Below are 21,249 nucleotides of genomic sequence, written 5' to 3' on the forward strand. Positions count from 1 at the left end.
CCCAGTTTGAGTTTTAGCTAAGGTCTCACCATGTCGGTGTGTAGTTTCTGCTTGGCATAGTGATCTGCTAAGATTTGATAGCTCCTTTTTTGATACCTGTCTTGTCTGTCCTTTTTACCGAAGCGTGGAAGGCGCTGACTAGTCAAGTGTGAAGTCTGCTGGTCGATCTGTTTTAATTAGGACCAGGTATTGTTGGAATAATGATGGGTAAAGTGCTATTTATAGGCTACTGCTCGAAAGGTGTTTTCTTCGTTGAACATTTTATAGATGTGCCATGTCCCAGGTATCCACTGATATTATAGTGGAGCACTGGAAATGGAAGCATTGTCAATTGTTCATATTTTTAGTTTGGCACTTTTGTTTTTCTCAAGGGATGTGGGTGTTGGGATATTAAGCCAATCTAGTTAGCTATAGAACAATAGACTTGTATCTGGGAAGGGAACTTTTGGTCTATGGGGACATATGTCCCCGGAATCATTGGCGTAGGAAACTGCATCGTGATGTGTAGCTAAAGTAACATTTCTGCCTATACGATCATTTGCAGGTGTGGGGCGGCTTATACATCGAAAGAACAGTGCTGTACTGGGCTAGGAACAGAACTGTACATGATCCAGAACAATGCTTTGACGCGGTTTACACTGCTTGAGATATCAATGCTATCCTTCTTGCACACACTTCACCTTTTGCACGCCCAATGTGTGTGTCAGGTTACGTACATATCACAGATTTTTTTTAAACATCTTACTCCATTCGGGGGGACTGGTTATGGATTTTCGTTTATCATATAAAATGTTTGGTACGCGAAATGTCATTATATAAAGCAATTGTATGAATGAAATTTAAAAACAGTTTTTGAAAGTATGAAGCAACTCAAAAAAGACATGTAATCACTCACTTAAGGGTCGGGGGATGTGTTTCTTTTTTGGTAGCAAGTGATTTTATTATGATCATTTTAGAGGCTTAAATGATTGTTATGACGAATGCTAATGAAGGTAAAAAAGAAAAAGTAACAGCAACTGACCCGCGTAAAAATAAGTTAATAAGAACGTACAATAACACAGGATAAATGCATTTTAATCAAAAAAGCCTGAAGCTCAGATAATAACCGTGAATTTAGTTATGTCGCAGACTCGCAGGAAAAGAAAGAGGAGCGCGGTTATTTCGGGGAGTTGGGTGGCCAACCTACAATTGAACTGTCGGTGGCACTGTGCCAGGGAGAGCTATAGCACAAAGGCATTCCATTCCATAAACGCAGCACAGTCGTCCACCCATAGGTCAAGTAAACACCACAAGCTGTCTAGCTGCAGGTGGAAGAAGACAGTTGAAGGTGGTGGCTGCAATGGCGGATCTGGCTGCCTGTAAGGTAAGGAAAATCAATCTATGTATTAGCTGTTGTATGGAGTAGTAGAAAAACAGTTTTCTTTGCTAACTGCATCAAATAAACTATCAGGATGTACTAGATGTGGCAGAGTCGTCTAAAGCAGGACAGGAACGAGACAAATCTTTTTTTGTGAGTGCCGATGGATTCAGTAGTATAAGCCCCATAGATCTTGTTAAGGATTCATGGCAGATAGATGGGGGGATCACTAAAACAGTATCGTTTGGGAGTGTGGGGGTAGGTGAGGAACAGTACCCTTTTGGACCGTCTGATTTGCAAAAGCTGTATTATGAACTTTCAGAAGAGCAGCAGTGTTTAATCAGGAGGATAGGACTGGGAGGAGTGGAATGGATTAACAAGATGATTCATACTGACCTAAATCATTCAGCTTCGTTGATGTTGAATGTCATGCCTGATGACAGAGCACTGAGAATAGGGCCGACTGATTGTGACATAGTTCATATTTACAGAAAGTGCGGCTGCTAACATAACAGGCAACAGGATTGGTGGCTCGTCCACAATTCCAGTTAGTGAAGATGTGGTGATGGATGGGGAAATAAAGGTTGTGCGGAGCATACTTAAACTCCCTGGATTATCTGAAGAAATATCAGTTTCAGAACTTGTCGCACTTCTATTGGGAGATAAGAAGTTGTTGAAATCAAATTGTGATGCTGCTGCGAGAACTCAGAGAGCATTTGCAATGCTTTATGTATCAATTGCACTTGGTCCTGGAGGGAAGAAGGTATGTCTGAACCGTAGTTCTTATATGATGGTGATAATGCATGCTGACCTGACAGATGTAAACTGGGGGAAATACGCAATAGATGAGTGATAATCCACTGCTCAACATTATTGTTCATGGGATGCCCTGCAATACTTGAGGTGATAGAAACAGTTAATATAATGATTCCAATATTATAATTATTTACAAAAGTGTCAAAATAATCTTGAAACAGATTCTGTATTTCGACTCGGTGGACACTGGTTTCATTCAACTCGATAAGAAAGTTTCCCCAAGGATCAAGCACTACAATAGAATGATACTACATGCTCTGGTGAAGGCAAACTGCAAAGTAGAGGGGGCGTATATCCTTTGTCCTAATGAAGGTAAAAATCGTAGCACTTTTGTTTTTATACATTTTATCACATAGCGCTTATATACGTAAGAAAAACATGACCAGACCGCTCGCATAAATGATTATGTCAGGTGAAAGGTTCAAGCAAGTTTAGTATTAATGTTGCGGCTGAGGAAATGAAAGATTCTTCCGTCAAGGTAACTGTGAACGACAACCTGTATCTCTTAGCGATTGGTCTAGTATGTAATATTGAATATCTAGAAATTATTTTTACAGGGTAGAACTGGATATTTGAAGAACTAGCGCAGCAGGCTGAAGGCAGGATAGAAAGATCAATGAAGTTACATGAAGACCTAACAAGTGACACTGGGCTGACTGAAGATAGGAAGATTAAACTTATGCAAACACATAGATCGGTGGAGAAGTTTATGCTTACTATCGCAACAGCCAAGGTGCTGCGTTTTGTTCAAAAACACGAGGTTGAGGGAGGTTTACTGTTAGACGAAACGGTTTCTAGTCTGGACCAAGTATTGGCTAGTGAGTATATATGAAGTTTCTTTCGAAAGTAAACAGTAATAATGGTAAAAAAATGTGCTAAAATGTTTTTGTTGAACTAGGTGTTCGTGATAACTTTGCCAGGGCTTCGAAGAGGAAATCTAGTCCAGATTTAATAGCTGTGGCGGATGCAGGTATGTACAGATGCTATACATTGTAAGTTGCATTTGATCAATCCTGAAAAAAATTAAAAACATTCACAGGGCCAAAAGTACCGGACCTGAACATGCCATTTATAGGAAGTTCAAAAACTGTTGAAAGGAACGATTATCAAACGGGTGTTGGAGTTTTTTGCAATGAGGGTATGCTGGTGAAGCACAATCCTAATGTTGAACTAGATCATGCTGTTGAAGAGTTAAGACGGAAAAAGATCCATCTAGAAAGCAACTTGAAGAAGGTTGCATTACCAATAATAAGAGCTTCATGTCCTTTCAAGTTTCGATCTATGTATCCTACTATATGCAATGAGACAATCGAAAAAGGATACAAAAACATGATACTGTGTTTCAAGAAGACATTGAAATCCTAAGTCTAGTGAATACAGAACATTATATTCATAAATAGATAGTACTTGTAATAAAAATGTTGTTGCAATTTCAGGCCCAGGATTATACACGACGTGCCTAGGCTCATATCGCTAACAGGAGAGCAAGTAATTTCTCAGTTCCACCGTTATGGAAGCTTGAAAAGCGATGGGTTTGAAATAGTGACCAGAATGATGGCGGGGGTAGAGAGATCATGGATACGAGGATTGTACCATGGAAGGTGGAGGCACATCTTGCACCCCATATGGGTTGTAAGTCTTTTATAGAACTAATCTAATAAATAGTATATGGATATATATGCGTTGGGTAACTGGTATATTAATGTACATGCAGGAAAAGGTGTTAAATGGTGAGCCGTACCTACTGGATGAGATGGTTAGAATGATGTTTACATACAAGAATTTGGGGTATGATGTAGAATGCTGCAGAGTGGTAAGTAATGAAAGGTAGTGGTTTACAAATTGCAAGCAACAGAGAGTTTGTTTTGTAATTTAAAAATGCAATACTTTGCAGATTTTTGTTCCGCATCGGGACATGGATGATTTCTGGAGCGTATACGCCATCGACATGGAAACATGCAGAGTTCATGTTTTTGACCCAAAAAGAGGAAACGGTGCATTATGGGCCTTGGAGAAAAAACACAGGAAGAAGTGCTATGGCCTGATTGAGGGGCTGTCTAGATGTGTTTACAGGTTCTTTGAAGGATGGAATATAAATGTTGAATCATTCAAATTCATCTATCACAGCTTCCTTGATAAGAATAGCAACAGGTAGTAGAGGGGTTGGTCGTTGTATACTTTTTTGGCAGAAATCGGTTTATTACTCTGACAGGTATCTTGTTACAGTTTCGACAGTGCATTCTACGTGTTGCACTGCATGATGAATTACCAGGGATCTGGGCTTGCACGTGGATGTACTTAGGTATGCCGTAGATAAATTTATTTTGTTGGGTAAGTAAATTATTTAATATTTATGTGAAACAATAACGGGAAGGGTTGAAGAAGATACGGGTATACATCGTCCACATGGTGCTGACAATGGAGGGCAACATTGGTGTTCCGCCAAAATGCATACTTAGTCCAATGAAGAGGGAATGAATAAATCGAATGATGCAAGGATTATGTGGTTTCTGTAATATATATCGTGGATTGTGGATGTTATGAGAACTAATATTAGTAATTTCCTACTTTTTAAGTATGCTATTTCCTTGGATATTCCATAGAAAACATGTCGTCCGTAGTTGTTCATTCTAGATGTACTTAAGAGGAAACCGTTTGTTTTTTTATCTACCAATCTTAAGAAGATTTCTTCTTTTGTCATGTTGATGATTCATATTACTGGGTTATCATCATTACATAATAACATGGCGTCACACAAGATTATAAGATGTACTTGGTGCCTTGAATAGTGAGAACTATTCTTGACATTGCGTGCAGGAAAAACCAGTATTGTAGGTAACAACCTATCTATAAATAGATATTAGCCCTTGTCATATGTAAAAAATTGGACATAGTAGGAAGTTTGGTTTCATCATGTGTATAAGGTGAGATAGGTATCCATGGTAAGATTTGTTATGCAAAACTTGAAGTTAGTTTTGCACTTTGAGGAGCTCAGAAGTTGTTTGCTGGCTTCGGCTATACGATGGGTTTCCGCGGGATATGTCCCCTGTTTGCCAGTATAAATTAGTGCTTCAATGTGTAGTTCAAAAGGGCGGAAGGGAGTAAACCGCTCGTGTGATGAACACAAAGTTGGAAGGCAGAGCAAACATGATGTGGAGTATTCGTTCAAAACGGATTTAGAAATTTGGGATATAAGCAATTAAGTAGGCATGGAAAGCGGCGTTAGACATATGTATTATAGGAAGAAAGTGGGTAAGGGATGTTATAGTAAGGTTGTACATAATCATAATTTGTCCACGTTATAGTGGAAGTTATGGTTGTAGTTGGTTGGATCATTACAAATTTAGTTACAAATGGGCCTGACTAGCCAGAATTAATAGCTTGATTAGATTCCTTATTTTTGTTCCTGCACCCAACATGTTCTTTTTTTAATTGTAAAATGTGATCTATAATTGTCCGAATATACATATTTGTAAAAAATGTTAAATTTTATATTTTTTGGGTAATTCATGCTCGTTGATCCATATAGTCACTTGTAAGTGATTATTATAACAAACAAAAAGTATAATACAAGCGGATGACATATGGAAAACATAATTAAATGCGGTTCGTTAATAAGGGAGTAAGTTAACGATATTAAGTGCTTTCCGGTGCCATTTATGAACTCGTTTGTTACAAATAAGTATAGTTTCATTACATGATTGGTGCTTTATAATTAAATTTTCTATGAAGTACAAATTTGGTTAAATTTTGTTACTCAGACCAAGGCGTAGCATTATAATTTTTTTTGGTAATATAGATATGGGCCATGTGGGAAGCAAACGGGCCTACGTATGTGTGGGCTGGTGGAGGGGTGGTTTTTAATATAAAAGTGGTAGGTGTGAAGGGTGGCATTGATGAGCTCGGCTGTGCAAGCAGATAAATTATTGAGCAGTTCCCGTTGGGAGGAGGATAGGGATAGGGTTTCCACTTAGATCTGAGCTCCGGAGCGAATTGCGCCGCCATGGAGACGGCTGAGGCACGGATGGAAGTTCCACGACATGGGCAAGAAAGGTTAGCCTTCCTACTTGCCTAACATTTTTCGTGTGGAGGGAGAAATGCTTTCTGGAAGTTTCGTTGGTCGATTACATGGTGCTGCTGGATTTGAATAAATTTACTGATTTAGGTTCCTAGCTCTATTGGAGAGCGCTAATAATGGGGAGTTGTTCTACAGGGATGACCTGAGTGCACTAGAAACAGTTATTGAAGGGAGTGAAACAGACCTAAATTCAGGGTCAGGCAACCTGCTCACAAACTATGCTGCTGGAACATCTTACCATGGCGACTTGGCGTATGAGATAGGAGAAGATGAGCCTGCTGGACTCCGGCTTATCAATGGGTTGATTGAGGCAGCCGAACCATCATTTGGTGATGAACGATTAGTTCAAAATTCAGATGTCGCTGAGATAGAACATCTTCCTGAAAATGATACAACATGGGTTAGAAGGTAATTTTGATTAGAGTTGTAATGTTTATGTATGCATACACTACAATAGTAAAAAGGAGTGATGTTCCTAGTATGTTGCAGGCATCGCGGAGGAGCAATGCCTGACGAGAGGACTATACAGCCAGAGAGGGTCACAGCTCTGGAAACAGCGATTAGAGGTTTTGCGGAAAGGAAAACCTCATCGGTCATTACCCCAACAATAGGCTTGAATTATGATTCATTGACAGAAGCGTACGATTTTTATAATCTCTACTCTTGGGAAACAGGATTCGGTATACGTTACGACAAAAGCAGAAATAATGTTAAGGGAGCCAGGTGTATGCAGGAGTTTGTTTGCTGCTGCTCGGTAAGTAAGATCTCAATTGTTTGCATGTTATATGTAGTTGTACTTGACTACTCCATTTAGCGGGTAAAAAATTACAGAATGGTTTCCATTTGAAACAGGGGAAACCCAGTAAGGAGAACAGCAGCTCGTGCAGGACAAAATGTCGGGCGATGGTCAGACTGTTAAGAACTGACGACGGAGGATGGTATATATCTGAGAACAGGCCAAATCACAATCATGTACTGCTTGATATGTGTGCTTCAAAACTTCACTTCCCGTCGCATAGGCACATAGACAAGTACACTAGAGAGTTGGTTGCTCAGCTTAGGCAGAATAATGTCAATCTTAGCAAGGTTTACAGCATCATAGGCACCTATTTTGGGAGGATTGAGAATGTTCCATTCACTAAGAGGTGCTTACGTATGTTGTGCGGTAAAATAAGTAGAGAACAGGCTGATGATGATGTGCATAAAACAATTGAGTTATTTTTGGAGATGAAAGAGAAAGATAGTGATTTCTCTTACACGGTTCAAGTGGATGATGAAAGCCGGATTAGGACATTGCTTTGGTCTAATGGTAGAAGCAAATTGCAATACCACTATTTCGGAGATGTGGTAACATTTGACACTACTTACAAGACAAATCTTTACGACATGCCCTTCGGTCTGTTTGTTGGTGTTAACAATCATTTCCGGAGTACTATTTTTGCTGGTGTGCTAATGAGGGGCGAGCAGTCCGAAAGTTTCGAATGGGTATTCAGTGAGTTTGTGAAGATGATGGGTGGGAAAGTTCCGGTCACAATTCTAACACGTAACAAATTATCTATTTTTAATACAAATGTTCATGTTGGACTGGAAAAAATCGTATGCTTTGCATACCTGTTAACCCTGTATTGATAAATTCTTCAAAAAATTGATTAACAGACCAAGCCCGAGCGATGGAGATTGCAATTGAGAATGTTTGACCAGAAACAACATACCGTTGGTGCAAGTGGCACGTTCTTCGGAAAGCTAAAGAGAGTTTGGGATATCATTATACTAAGAAAAGTGACTTCAGAGCAGAATTCCATAGATTGGTGAATGACATGCTGACAGTTGAAGAGTTTGAGAATGGTTGGATCGATCTCATGAAGAAATACAGTTTGCAGACTAATGCCTTCCTCATTCAAATATATGAGGTTAGGCGCAAGTGGGCAAAGTCGTTTTTTGCTGGGAAATTTTGTGTCAAAATGACTAGTACATAGAGGAGTGAGAGCGCCAATCACATGCTGAAGAATTATGTACCTCCGGCATGCCCAATGAATTTATTTGTGAGGCAATATGCCAAACTACAGTTTGATAGAGAACGGGAAGAAGGGTTCCAAGAGAAGAGGACAAAACTGGTAAGAGTAGAACATAATGTACATATACTCTACTGTTTTTAGCATGTGTGAATTATGTTTCGTATTTGGTATACAGGCTGGAGTTGTCCTTAAGGTCAACATACCAATTGAACGCCATGCAAGTACAGTGTATAACAGGGCCATGTTTGAGTTATTTGGCAAAAGCCTTTATTACTCTGGTTCTTATTGCATCGAAGAATTAGTACCAAGGAGGGAGTACCTGGATACACATGTAAAGTCTGAATCGAGGGAGAAATGGTACAAGAGCAGATACAAGGTTGTTGTTTCAGAATTCAAAGATTTGTTCTCATGTGAATGTGGACTCTTCGAGCATATGGGGATGATTTGCTGCCATGCATTGAAGGTGTGTGTAATTTTTTGTCTGGTTGCTTGCTTTTACTTGCTAAGTTCTAACACAAATCATCATATGAGATAGGTGATGATAGTTTTGGGATTGAATGAGATACCAAGGAAACACATAATGAAAAGGTGGACCATAGATGCACGAGATATTTTGCCGGAACATCTTAAGCATTATCAAAAAGATGTAGGGCTGCCTTATTCCACAACTTTCAGGCACAATGCAATGTACATCTCCGCCCTTGAGTTGGTTATGATGGGCGATAGCAATGCTGAGGCTTTCGAGTTTGTAATGAGCGGTCTAGCAGAACTGAAGGCCGGTGCACTACCCCTTAGTAATCTAAAAGATGGAATGAGTCTAATTGAGAAAAAGAAGTCTGCGAAATCTTCATCTATAGGAAAATCAGTTGGTGGGAAGGGGACTCAGAAACAAAATGTGGATGATGATGCTGGGTCTAGTGCTGGGAACCGTGAATGGAAAAAAAAACAAGACAAAGATGGTCAAATGGGGTGAGGGGTGCTCGGTGGTTGGTAATCTACAGTGCAGTGAGGACAGTAGCACCGCCGATTCAAATATTGCAGTGACTTCTAGATGCATGGATACAGATAGCGATGTGTCACTATTACCGCCTAAGAAGAAACCGAGGATGAAAGGACATCCCACAACAGCGAGAGACAAGCCAAATTATGAAATAACAGACAAGCGGTCGAGGTTTTGTACCATCTGCCGTGGAAAAGGGCACAAAAGAACAACATGCCCTCAAAGGGGCAACGAACCACAGAAGCCAAGGAAGATACCAACATGCACAAATTGTGGCGTAGCCGGCCATCGCAGGAACAATTGTTCCAAAGTACTGTACTCTACATTAGAAGGGGGTCCGTCTGTAGGATGTGCTTGAAGATGGTTTTGAATTTTTACTTGAATTTGTGATGGAGCAAACTTATGTATTAATTGTTGTACCCTAAACTATATTTGCTACAATCTTGGAGATGTGATTGAAGTGCTTGAAGTCTCTTTATTTGAATTTGTGGTGAGGCTCGGTTCAGAGTTTTTGTTATTAATCATGTGGAGAAAATGTTAAAATCATGTGTTTGGGCATTATAATCTGGTTGGTTTGAGGATAAGTCACAAAGCATTTGCATAACTTACTACCTTTGACCGGAAATCCGAGATAGATTAGAAGACAACATTGGAGAAATCTTCTTTCTGAATTAATAATAAATATATATTCCAAACGTGATCACTTATTTTTGAAAAGAATAAGAAGAGTTTTTTTGAATTGATTCAATGGTTGATATAAAAAAAGTTAGTCTGGAGTATGTGTTGGCAGTGGGAAAACAATGTGCGCACACTGTCCGGTAGATCTATGAGTGGGTGGGTGGGAAGTGAGTATTGAATGGTTCCTTTTGAATTTTGAATCCACTGTGAGAGACGGTTGTACATTGGTGAACATAAAAGGAGAAGCAGAGTGGTGAGCAAAGTTCGGTACTCCACACCGGTAGTAAAGGAGTTCATCACCTTATTGAGCGAGATAGAGAAGATAGAAACCTTGAGAGAAAAGATGGAGATGCTGATGGATGCAAAGAAGAAACTTCCAAGGAGCTATTTGGTTAGTTAAATATATATTCCATTTGTAGAAGTAAGTTTTCCGTTAGTTAGTTATTTGTAATAATAATTGGATTTTAGGCAGCTGTAAGTGCTGAAGGAGGGGCAGCGAAGGCTGTTATCCAGAATGGAGATGCATCCTGTGGATCCGAAGTTGAGCAGGTAGCAAATATTAGTGAGTTAATAAATTGAATGCAGTTTCAGATATGTGTGTTTTGACGGCCTCGCTGATAAAATACAGGTTGTGAAATTGGGGAAGGTTGGTAGGAAGGAAGTTGCTAGAGGCAAAAAGATAGTACTGGTGGTAAGTTCGAAATTTTGTAACATGCACTGCGCATTCATTTTTGAAAACAGATTCTTAATGATGGATTTTTTTTAAGGTTGGATGCAACAAAGGGTGGGGTGAGGTTGGTATTTGTGGTCAGGTTGTCATTAAGAAACCTGATTACGAGCCCTGCACAAATGAAGACGATGCAGTATCTGGAAGTCCTACTGGAGGGATGGTTGCTATTGGTTCGTGTGAAAGCGAAGATGAAGTTGACAACATCTGGAGCAAGAAGATTAAGACTAAATGAATGTTTTTACCCCCACACAATGTGGTAGTAGGAGTTTGATGTGTCTGTCCTTTATTTCTGTGGACTAGTATGTATTAATCTGGTAATTTCAATATGATGGTGCTGCTTTGCTTTTAATTTTGTTACTGGTGGTAATGGGCTGGTTGGTGGATGGTGGTCGATGGACAGCAGTAAATTTTTTGGGCCTATATTAATGTCGTAATGCGGTTTGTTCTAATAAGCATGCATTTAAGAGGGGGTGTAAAAGTGCTGGTAGCTTTTTTTACTGAGAATGGTAATGCGTGCAGGCAGGATGAGCTTCACTACAGGTGGGCAAACACACGAGCTGTAGTTACAAGTGTAAATGCGCCAATGAACTTATTGGCGTGCACCGGGGTGGAGACGTGTTGATACATACTGTGCGGTGGCTAAAACGATAGCTGTATCAGAGGTAAAGATGCCTAATAGTTATTGTGAGTTGACATGTACGAATAGAAAACATTTTACTTGGGGCAAATGAGATGTGTAGCATGTGCACATTAATACAAAGGGTGGGACTAGTTGGTAGCTGAGAGGCAGTAACTACATTTCCTTTCATATGCTTGGCTATCCTCTACTTCCTATCCGACGAGAGACGCAGTGAACCAGAGCAAGGGGAGGAGAAGAGGGAGTTGATGCTATCGATGAAGAAGACGACTGGGAGGTAATATCCACTAATCCTGGAGTCCCATAGTCTGTGTGGTTGAGTTTCTATTTGGATTTGCTTTTATACATAGATATTTCTTGGGAAGATGCATACTTGGATAGTGCTTGGTTTGTCTGGTATAGACCTAGTGTTTCTTAAGGATCATGAGCTTGTTTTTCTTCTTGATGGTTTTTAAAATATTTTGGTTCGTGGATCTACTGGTGGGTTCGGTCTAGGTGCTGCAACTTGAATGTGCTAGTGTTCTTGAGTACAAAGTTCCTGGGTGTATATGCACGTGGGGTGCAGGTAGGTCCAGATCTGTTGTTCTTGTCACAGTTGTTAGGGTTGGGAGGGAGGCATTGCATTAATAACGGGAAATTGCTTTTTTTGGTTTGTACTGTATTCCCCTAGAGGGGGTTGATGATTTGATGGCAGCAGAACAGTAACTGAAAATGGTTTGTACTGTACTGAGCATGAACTTTATTGCAGATGCCACCAGTGAGGGGCAATTGTGGCCAGAAAAAGCAGACACATATGTTGCTCTTTGAATGGAAAATAGGATGTTCTAGCAGAGATGTTGATGTCAGTTCTCCTCCAACAATGTATGAAGATCTGGGGGTGCTCCCGAACTGGACAGTTCAGACCTGCTACTCTCCTAAAGATTTGAAAGTTGCTATGCATGGTTGGGGGAGGATAAGAAGGTAGCAGTCAGGTCTATAGGGCTCAGCGGTGTGCTTGACATCGATATGTTCGCAAACAAACATAAGGAGCAGTCCATGCAGCTGTTGATGAGTGTCATCCCTAAGAAATCAGTTTTATCGTTGGACACAACTGGAAGGTACATTGAACGAAGATGTCTGCTGTAGAGTACTTGGGACCAGGAATGGTGGTTCAAATGAAATAGAAGTTTGCTCGTGACCAACTGAGATAGATGATATAAAGTCAGTTAGGAGGCTTCTGAAACTACAAGAATCATTTGTGCCAATAAAGTTTGATGAACTTGGCAAAATCTTGGTTAAGGAGCATGCATCAGGAATGGATGCAGATGAAACAATAAGGTTCCAAAGGGCATTTGCAATGCTGTACGTTTCGTCATTTGTAGGTCCGAGGGATCACCCAAAACAAGCTACTCATTCGGCTTGTCAGATGGTTCTGGAGCATGCTGATTTAATAGATTTAAACTGGGGCAAGTACACTCTGGAAGAAATTTTAGTGGGTGCCACAAAAAACAGAGGCAGACTAAATTTGAAAACAGCTTGGGTATATGGATGCCCGTTAGTGTTAATGGTAAGAATCTAAATTAATAAACTATGAAAAAAATCAGTAGTTACGACATGTGTATGAATCTTTTCTTTGTAAATGCAGGTTGTTTTCTTTGATTCGGTTGAAATAGGATTCATAAAGCTGGATCAAAAAGTTGAGCCGCGTATCAAATACTACAATGCTAGCTTGCTGGAAGCACTTGTGCATTATAATTGTTCCAAGGTTGATGGTGTAACGACATATGGAGTGCTTAAGGTAAATGTGTAAGATTGTTATTATAAAATGTTAATGAATGAAGGCTAACGGTGTGAAAATCCCTTGGGTGTAGATAAACCTTGGTTTGGGTGAAGACAAACAGAATTAATGATGTGATAATGAAACCTAAAAGGGAGCTGAAATGAAAATGATACTGTAATAATTTGTAATAATGAAAGTCAGTACGGAGCTAATTAACATCTGACTGTATGGCTTTAATTTTTTTACTTGGTATTATAGTTTACATATCAGATAATTATGCGATGAGATCCATGCTTAATGTTGAACGAGTACAAGTGGGATTTATTTTGTATAGTTTGAGACATGTGCCCTGGTTATTAAACTTTATTTGTGTGGTAAATAAATATTTCATGAGGAATAGCTCATTTAAATAAGTATGATTCAAACATACGGTGTGCGCAGAGGCACGAAAAAATAATTATCCTGTGTGGCTAAAATGTAAACTATTTTGTGATCCAGCCAAAGATAAAAGATCGTGACTTCGATGATGATGAAGGGGAGGATAGCATTAAGGCATTGACAAGAAAGGTGACTGATATAAAAAAAAGTACAACCATGTTGTAACTATTGTGCACGAATTATCTGATTTAGTTAGTCTCACTTTTGTCAGGCGATCCCATGGTTCACTTCACATGTTGAAAGGATGGCGGTGGAGGGGACTGGTTGTAGCATGGATTTACACGCTATGCTCGAAGCAGCATCAGGGGCTCAATCAAGAGATATTGACCTAATTAAGGAAAGATACTTGCTGAATGAGAAGACAACAGTGGTTGAAGATATCAGAAAGCTATTTGACTACATCATGTCGATCAGGAATGAAACAAAGAGCAACAACATTAGATATCTGCTAGCATGTGGAAAAAATTCAATTCAAGGTAAATGAAAGAAAATATCTGATTCCCACAATGTGTAGTAGGGAACTAATGTGATGACTGTTTGGCAGACTTGAAGAAAGAAAAGATGAATATAACGAGAGAGATTTGTTCATCGAAAAATACAAGTGTGACAGGTATGATAAGTGATATAGTAATTTTGATTATGCATTGTATTATGAACTTGTATAATATGTAGCGAATTCTAAATTCAGTTTTAAAAGTGTGAATCAACAAGAGCGAACTATATAATGTAATCTGGATAAGAGATTATGAAATTAAATAAAATGATAAGTAGTTATTGTCCTTTTATGTTGGACAGAGTGTGCCACTTCAGTAAAGGATACAAGAATGGAGGGGAAAGCGATTGATGGCACCGAGATTGTTGGTAAGTTCTGTAATGATTAGAGCTAAATTATCTGTATGCAATTCAAAATAATAAAATGGATAAGTGAGACTTAATAAATCTTGAATAAATAGGGGTCAACAAGGGTGGTTCAGCTGAAAATTGCAGCGGACCTCTTAAATTATTACGAAGTTCAGAGTGGGGGGAGGGTGAGTTGGGTGAAAGGAAAGAGGTTTTTGTTCCAGTGACTGTGTTTGCACAAGCATATTTAACACAAAAAATACATGGTAAATCTTTGTTGAATCAATTGATAAATGTGGTAAGTTCAGTGTATGTGCTATTGTTGGCGTAAATAAAGAGACGTGATTCAAATGCAGGAGCTTACATACCAGATCTTAACATCCCAACGTACGACGAAGGAGAATTTGTAGGCCATAATAATGACTAGGCAATGATGACAAAAAAAGGCTAGCATCAGATATGACTGGAGGGGAGGAGATTGTTTTCCAGCCTACAAAAAAGATACATCAAAAAGTATATGAGAGGACATGGCAAAAGAAAAATGTTTTTGCACTCTCTCCATTTGTATTAGGGCAGTGCTACAAGGAAATAAGGAACTCGGTGGCAAACTTGGGATACAAGAACATGCTAGAGTCGTTCATTGGATTGAGAAATTAGTAAGCTTTCGAAATCATATAAATTAGTTGGGTTATATATCTTACTATACATATTTTTTGGCTTATTGACTAATATTGTGAGTGTTTTGTTTTGCAGTACTTGATTCATGCATAAAGAACCAGATTTGCTGGAGATGAGTGGTACTGAATTTATAGCAGAGTATACTGGTCCGGGTGCTCTATCGTACAGAGGATTAGCTGTGGTTATTAGGATGATGTGGGTTGTTGAGATGACATGGAAGACATCTGCACAACGCAACCGATGGAGGCACATCTTGCTACCTCTTTGGGCGGTAAGTAATTGAAGCATATTGATTGTTGCGCTATATCAAATTTGATAAGACCCCATGTCATAGTAAGCATGGCTTGTGACTGGTGATTGAATTTGTAGGATCTGGTGTTATATGAGAAGAACTATCTTGCAAATTCAAAGGTGAAAGAAATGTTCACAAGTGCTGTTTGGGGCTATGATCTGAAGGCGTGCGCTATGGTATGAATATTGTGTCTAGTATATTTGTACGATATTGTGGTATATGATAACAACTATGTATCAATAGAATAATTTGAACTATTACTTAGGTTTTGACAAAACTAAGCATGATGTGACTGGTGTTTTTAGATAATGGTGCCTAGAAGGGATAATGAACATTTCTGGACAATGTATGGTATTGACATGAGTGAATGCATTGTGCATATTCTGGATCCAAAGAGTTCATGCATTGGTAAGGAAGCTCTGCTGGAAAAACACAGTGACACATGTAGAAAGTTGTTAAATGGATTAGCAAGGTGTGCACGCGAATTCTGCAAGGGGTGGGAAGTTATTCCAGAGAAGTTTACTTATAAGTGTCACGAAGATTTGCATGGCCCAGCCACAATGTAGGAAAACTTGATGATTTATTGACTTTCCTGTTAATACTGCACATTTCAAGATAGGCTGATATCTTTTTTTCAGGGGAGAATCCTCATTCCACATGGTGCACTACTTGTTGTACTTCAGTGGAAAGTATCTTGTGAAGGGCATATCAAAAGCATGTCTCTTAAAAACTTTCTTGACCTTCAATACTATCTTTTTGTAAGTATGAAAAAAATGGTGTGCAAGAAATTGAAATAATGATAGGTTGGTAACTGCAGGATGGGATAAAGCAGCTGAGGGAGACTTTGCTGCAGATGGTTCTGGGGATGGAAGGGAATAAAGGACGGCCGCCTAGATGCATTGTTGGAGCGGGAGAGTAGTTTAATAAGCAGCCGAGTGACAAGTATTACATATAAGACTAATATGCGTGTATTATTTTGCGCCTGGATATGTATCAGGCTTTATCGAACTGATGAGCTAGGGGATTTGGCCAAATTCCAACATGTAGACATGGGTACGGTTTCCCACCCCCAATGAGGTACAAATGTTGCGTCTGATGTGGGGGTTAGGATGCTATGCTATAGTTATCATACATGTGGGGTGGGGTTGGTGGTGCTGTGTGATTGGGCAAGCAAAGGTGATGATGCAAGAATCCCAAGCGAATATAAGTGTTATTTGTTCATAGATCTGACTGTAGAATAATTCGGAAGGCAAGAAACTGGGAAAAATATAGATGGTTAAGTTCATGTACAGGAATTGCATCCACGAATAATAGCTGTTTTCAGAGGAGATGCAGAGCTAATTAGGGAACTCACATTGGCCTCGGGAAAGCAGAGGTGGCTGAGTTAGCAACCTTCCATCCCATCGGCTCGTCACAAGGCAGCAGGTCAGGGCGGCTGTCCTGTGATTCAGCAGAAGGTTTAGTTTGGCCAGGGGGGATCGTAGATATGTAAACAAATCTATATCTGGGAGGAGATGAGAGTTGGGGAATGGGAGATCTGGAAATGTTCAATGAGTGGGAGAAGTACTGGCAGGTGGTTTTGAGTGGATGAGCGGTGTGGCGAGGATGTGGTGTTAGCGTTTGTTGAAGCAATTTTTAGGTGGCGGTGTGGGCCATCCCAGGGTTGTGTAGTTGTAGGTGTGTGGGGGTGGGTGTGTTGGGCGATTGCAGGGTGTGAGGCTATCTAAGAGGGGCAGGCTGAGAAACCTAGGAATATTCAACAATATTTCATATATATTCCATCATGTAGTTGGAAAAAATAAAACCATGGCAAATGGAAAAATAGTTCGACCATGCATAGGAAACAAAGTTAACATACTGACATAATGAACAGAATATTTATGAGGTTAAGAATAAATCCTGGAATATTATGATAGGGCATGATCAAACTGGCAAATAGATCCAAATATCCATTACACAGTTGATAAAAGTAACATGCAAATAGTTCGGAATTAAAGATGGTTTTGTGAAAGCAGTATACAGGCGTACGTCACAGATAAATAGCATGTAGACGCTCTGAAAGGCAGGCGATCATGCATTATGCTGGGCATGGAAGATTGCTTTCAGTGGAGCTGGGAGGATGGCGAGGTTCCCATGTAACTGCAGTAACTCGGCCGCCATAAGTTTCTTCTGATGAGCTAGCGTTTCCTGAGTATTCGAAATAAGTAAGGGGGAAGTGAGTATTTGTATTGCAGAAAATAAAGTGCAAAAAGAAGTATAGATGCTTACATTGGCAGGCTTACAAGCAAGTCCAATGCCATTGAAGTGACGAGCCGTGTGAAGCATACAGACACCGCTCTCGTTGCGGGCAAACAATGTGGCAGAGAGAAACTGGAATTTTTTTTCTTCCAGTTAGTTGAATCAACATGCCATGATTTGAAAAACTTATTCAAACATGTGAAGAGGGCGTCATGAAGCTTGTCAGCAATAATAACGTGGCTTGCTTTCTGAGCAGTGTAAGAAGAGGCATCAGCCATTGGATCACACATGTGGATGATCTTCCGCTTCATGTCCCAGCAGTAGACAGTCCAACCAGAAGGGAGGTAAGCTGGGATGATGAACTGAAAAGGTTGAACATGTTAATCATGATGTTCTTATAAAGTTTCAACGAGAGAGAAAAGGCTGATATACTTACTAGCCGAGTGTTCGGGATATTGTTGATTATATTGGGTGCGGTAAATTGTTTCTGAATAGACACCATGTCCCAAACACTGTCTCCAGCCAGTACAGACGTCTGTATAAAGATACAAGTATTAATAGAAGAACCTGATTAATTCATAACAAACAGTGCAGAGTAAAAGGTACCGAGAAATCAGGTTCGATGAACACACGCCATTTGGGTGTAGAACCAGGGTAGAGTAATTGATTATCAATCTGATTGAAACACCGGAATATGAGACAGCATGCTTCATGATCAAGAAGCTTGGTTCCAGACAGTTGTTCAACTATACTATCACCAGTAAGAGAGCAGTACCGGGGATCAGGATGTGTGATCCAGGGGCTGTGACAAAATTAAATGTGTTTCTTACAACAAATTTTGTGCATAAAGAAAACGTACATGCATATTGTATGGATGGGATAATACCTGGTAATGTCGGTTGATGGGGTGTTCCGTATATACGAGTCAATGTCGACAAGAACAGAAGGTGGTGGGTCAATGTGTGATCTGCCATCGGTCCAATGTGAATCAGCATAAGAGGTGTGCACGGTACTGCTGGGGGTTGGTTTGAATGGTGATATCTGAGCAAAGAGGACAGCATCTTCCGGGGGATCAGCCTCGTCGTTAAACATGATGATGCCGCCTATTATGCTGTCTGCCCAATTTTTGGACGGGTCGAGCTGTGCTGGTAATTTTGGCTGCTTCGGAGTTACCTCGTCATCAACGTCGTAAACTGTAATGGACAAGACAAGTGGATAGTTAACTAAAGTAGGAGATATATTGCGATATGAATGATTAGCACCGGATAAGCAACGATGATTATTGGCATACAATTCAGCCTGCTTTTCTTGACTAATGGAGTAAAATCATTCACAGTGTGGGATGAACTGGCTGCCTAGGGTTTCCCCTTTGGTGCTGCAGATGTGGCACCTGGAAAAATATGGAATTTGTTAACAAATTAAAGATGTTTCTTGCAATATTTCATTAGCATACTAACCTTCAGACTTGGATTGCTGGTTGGTTTACCGACACAAATTAGATAAAAGGGGGACTTCAGATGGCTGGAGCTCTTGTGCAATGCAGGTTGAACCACGGAGGGAGCAACATATGCAACTTTTGGAAAGGATTGACAAGAGGCTGTGGAGAAAACAAGTATTCTCTTCATGAACAGCAAGCTTCAAAGCATTGTACGCTTTGAAGTACACTGCATTGGGCTGATTAAGGAGTATGCCAAGCTCAGAATGCGCCTGTATAAAACAATGGGTTAGGGAACGGATGGAAGAAAAAGGAATGGTTCTACTTAGGGATTTAACAAACGAAAGGGTTTACCAAATCTGGGTAGTTATCTTTCAGGATGGTGGCGAATGCAGCAGGTGCAGGGATGTGTGACACATATGAAGAAGTTCCAGGAGACTGTTGTTGAGGAGTGTTATCGCAGGTATATTTTTAGCAGGATTGATTGGTTTCTTTGATGACGATGTGCTGGCTTCAGGCTTTCTGTCCCAAACCGCGCGCATGTAGCAAATCTGGGTGTGGTGACGAATCTATAAAAAAATTGGACAGAGATGCATGAGTACCTAGTCTGATTCCATTGCATGGATTAGTAAACGGAAGCAACGCATACCTGGGGTACAGAGAAATCTGTCGGGCCAGGGCCAATTCCGGTGCACTGTATGATCATTTTCCTGACCCTTGATTCATCAAAGCAGGAAATGCGTGGATATGAACTGTGAGGGAGGTTTAGCATGCCCAGGTCTAGGTTGTCTAGATAAAATATCTGCATTTTCATTCAATTTATATATTATTACTGGTTTCAGAAAAACGAACATCCGAGTGAAATGTAATGGGTTCATATTAGTTAATACCTGGAAAAAAAGATGGCATCCCGTCAAGTGAGTAACTGGCCTATTGTTCTGAATGTCTTGCTTCACCTTCCAGCAAGCTGCCAGTAAATCAGCAAATACATAACTCACAAAAGTTGAAGTCCACGATTTTATCTGTGTTCGCAATAGCAGCCCAGTAATCAATTACAAACACGTCGTGCTTAGTCGACGGTGCGAGGATGTGGCCCATGGAATATATCACAAAAGTCATTTTGAAACAGTCAATCTCTAAATTGCTGGCAGTTGACTCAGATAATTCTCTCATGAGAACTAGTTCAACATTCTTTAACACTTGATTCCCTTTGTCAGACAAACCAAAGACAGACCTAAAGAACTGAACTGAACTTTCGGCTTGTTGATATTCAGGACTATGAATGCCAATTGTGCCACATGGTATGCCAAAAACTTTGTGGATATCCTCTGGCCAGAATTTAATCGATCTATCATGAGATAGCTTGATGCATCTGTTCGGACCATCGACCATGCTCATGATCCATGTGCTAAATTTTAAATTAAGCCTAGGAATAGCCGGGAGACGCAACATGCCACCAAAACCAATTTCTACAACCAGTCTGTGTTTGGATTCGTTGAATGTAGAGATAAGAGCGCAAACTTTCTGAAGAGAGGTCCTGGATGTTGGGGTCAGCCAAGCGGGGTCAGTGGTGGCAAGGTCCACGCGGGGTGGTGCAGCTCATCATCTTGGTCCATCGAGTGTGCTGTAAGACAAAAATTTATGGACTATATTATGAGCGAGCGATGGAATCGAAGAAGAGGTTGAAGAATCCAGATAGGGGGGCTTACAAGGGATTTGGGAACCTCACCGGACGGTGACGACCGCGCGTTGCAGGAGCAGAGGGCGTGCTTCAGATCCCTCCTACCTGGATGAACCTCACCGGACGAGAGATTGGGGTGGGGGCGCGATTAAGGGGATGAGGAGGAGAGGGGAATGGATCTAGGGTTCTTACTGGAACAGAGCGGCGAGTGAAGAGATGGTAGTTTGGGGAGCAATAGCAGCCGAGAATGTTTTTTTGTCCAGGCGTCCATGAACAGTGAGCACTACCGATATTGCGTTCAGTGCTAATCATGCCCGATTCATCAAGGCGTCGTTTTGTTCTTTGGGACGGCCCGGTAAGAACGTAATCTGCGTGCTTCCCTGTCCTTCTAATTAGCAGTCCACATCAAATAGTTTCATCTAAATGGAAAATCTGAATCCTCATGTGGCAATGGATCAGCGGTCGGCTTTCGTCGGGAGTTGAGGTTCGCAAGCGCGATGGCCCGGGCTCTGGCCTCTGCCCCCTTTATGATACCCCCAAAGACTCGAACCATATTTTCTTCTTCTGCGTGTCTGCT

At 40.4% G+C, this 21,249-nt stretch overlaps 5 protein-coding genes across 27 annotated transcripts; 4 read left to right on the plus strand and 1 right to left on the minus strand.

Annotated features, from left to right (window-relative positions):
• Positions 1-1,007: 1,007 nt before the first annotated feature.
• LOC125544899 (uncharacterized) lies at positions 1,008-21,099 on the minus strand. 14 transcript variants are annotated; one of them, XR_015619294.1, is made up of 17 exons: positions 20,701-21,043; positions 19,882-20,615; positions 19,641-19,793; positions 19,346-19,560; positions 19,014-19,263; positions 18,848-18,946; positions 18,443-18,749; positions 18,163-18,358; positions 17,993-18,091; positions 17,587-17,918; positions 17,347-17,505; positions 16,673-16,753; positions 14,717-14,838; positions 13,711-14,376; positions 6,490-6,631; positions 1,754-2,246; positions 1,008-1,356 (listed from the first exon to the last, which is right to left on the minus strand). XR_015619294.1 is itself a non-coding variant. In XM_087547622.1 (12 exons), exons 8-12 carry the CDS (start codon positions 18,646-18,648, stop codon positions 17,496-17,498), a joined length of 843 nt encoding a protein of 280 aa, XP_087403748.1. In that variant the 5' UTR covers positions 18,649-18,749; positions 18,848-18,946; positions 19,014-19,263; positions 19,346-19,560; positions 19,641-19,793; positions 19,882-19,958; positions 20,513-20,615; positions 20,721-21,043; the 3' UTR covers positions 17,158-17,495. The 14 variants fall into 14 exon arrangements, 3 of the variants coding, with proteins under 3 accessions (XP_087403748.1, XP_087403747.1, XP_048564644.2); XR_015619292.1 differs by having other exon boundaries at positions 16,673-16,758; XR_015619293.1 differs by having other exon boundaries at positions 16,673-16,758; positions 17,339-17,505.
• Positions 2,261-4,611, plus strand: LOC147980404 (uncharacterized). 6 transcript variants are annotated; one of them, XM_087547623.1, is made up of 5 exons: positions 2,261-2,991; positions 3,072-3,805; positions 3,888-3,986; positions 4,068-4,324; positions 4,400-4,611. In XM_087547623.1, exons 2-5 carry the CDS (start codon positions 3,725-3,727, stop codon positions 4,473-4,475), a joined length of 513 nt encoding a protein of 170 aa, XP_087403749.1. In that variant the 5' UTR covers positions 2,261-2,991; positions 3,072-3,724; the 3' UTR covers positions 4,476-4,611. The 6 variants fall into 6 exon arrangements, 2 of the variants coding, with proteins under 2 accessions (XP_087403749.1, XP_087403750.1); XR_015619306.1 differs by having other exon boundaries at positions 2,261-2,485; positions 2,586-2,651; positions 2,731-2,991; positions 3,072-4,611; XM_087547624.1 differs by having other exon boundaries at positions 2,915-3,805.
• LOC125544898 (protein FAR1-RELATED SEQUENCE 5) lies at positions 6,088-8,041 on the plus strand. Its single transcript, XM_087547620.1, has 5 exons — positions 6,088-6,226; positions 6,387-6,659; positions 6,741-7,005; positions 7,104-7,794; positions 7,908-8,041. Exons 1-5 carry the CDS (start codon positions 6,177-6,179, stop codon positions 7,946-7,948), a joined length of 1,320 nt encoding a protein of 439 aa, XP_087403746.1. The 5' UTR covers positions 6,088-6,176; the 3' UTR covers positions 7,949-8,041.
• Positions 8,235-9,750, plus strand: LOC147980405 (protein FAR-RED IMPAIRED RESPONSE 1-like). Its single transcript, XM_087547619.1, has 3 exons — positions 8,235-8,365; positions 8,442-8,729; positions 8,802-9,750. The coding sequence occupies exons 1-3, from the start codon at positions 8,249-8,251 to the stop codon at positions 9,237-9,239; spliced, it is 843 nt and encodes a 280-aa protein (XP_087403745.1). The 5' UTR covers positions 8,235-8,248; the 3' UTR covers positions 9,240-9,750.
• On the plus strand, positions 13,753-16,666 carry LOC147980406 (uncharacterized). Of its 5 annotated transcripts, none has more exons than XM_087547625.1 (4): positions 13,753-13,984; positions 14,053-14,118; positions 14,304-14,369; positions 14,705-14,840. In XM_087547625.1, the coding sequence occupies exons 1-4, from the start codon at positions 13,753-13,755 to the stop codon at positions 14,773-14,775; spliced, it is 435 nt and encodes a 144-aa protein (XP_087403751.1). In that variant the 3' UTR covers positions 14,776-14,840. The 5 variants fall into 5 exon arrangements, 1 of the variants encoding a protein (XP_087403751.1); XR_015619309.1 differs by lacking the exons at positions 13,753-13,984; positions 14,053-14,118 and adding exons at positions 15,396-15,494; positions 15,624-16,666 and having other exon boundaries at positions 14,307-14,369; positions 14,705-15,297; XR_015619310.1 differs by lacking the exons at positions 13,753-13,984; positions 14,053-14,118 and adding an exon at positions 15,957-16,666 and having other exon boundaries at positions 14,307-14,369; positions 14,705-15,880.
• Positions 21,100-21,249: the final 150 nt, after the last annotated feature.

The sequence above is a fragment of the Triticum urartu genome, chromosome 3A (assembly GCF_056163025.1).
Source record: "Triticum urartu cultivar PI428250 chromosome 3A, HENAU_Tu73, whole genome shotgun sequence".
In the NCBI taxonomy this organism is placed as follows: Eukaryota; Viridiplantae; Streptophyta; class Magnoliopsida; order Poales; family Poaceae; genus Triticum; species Triticum urartu.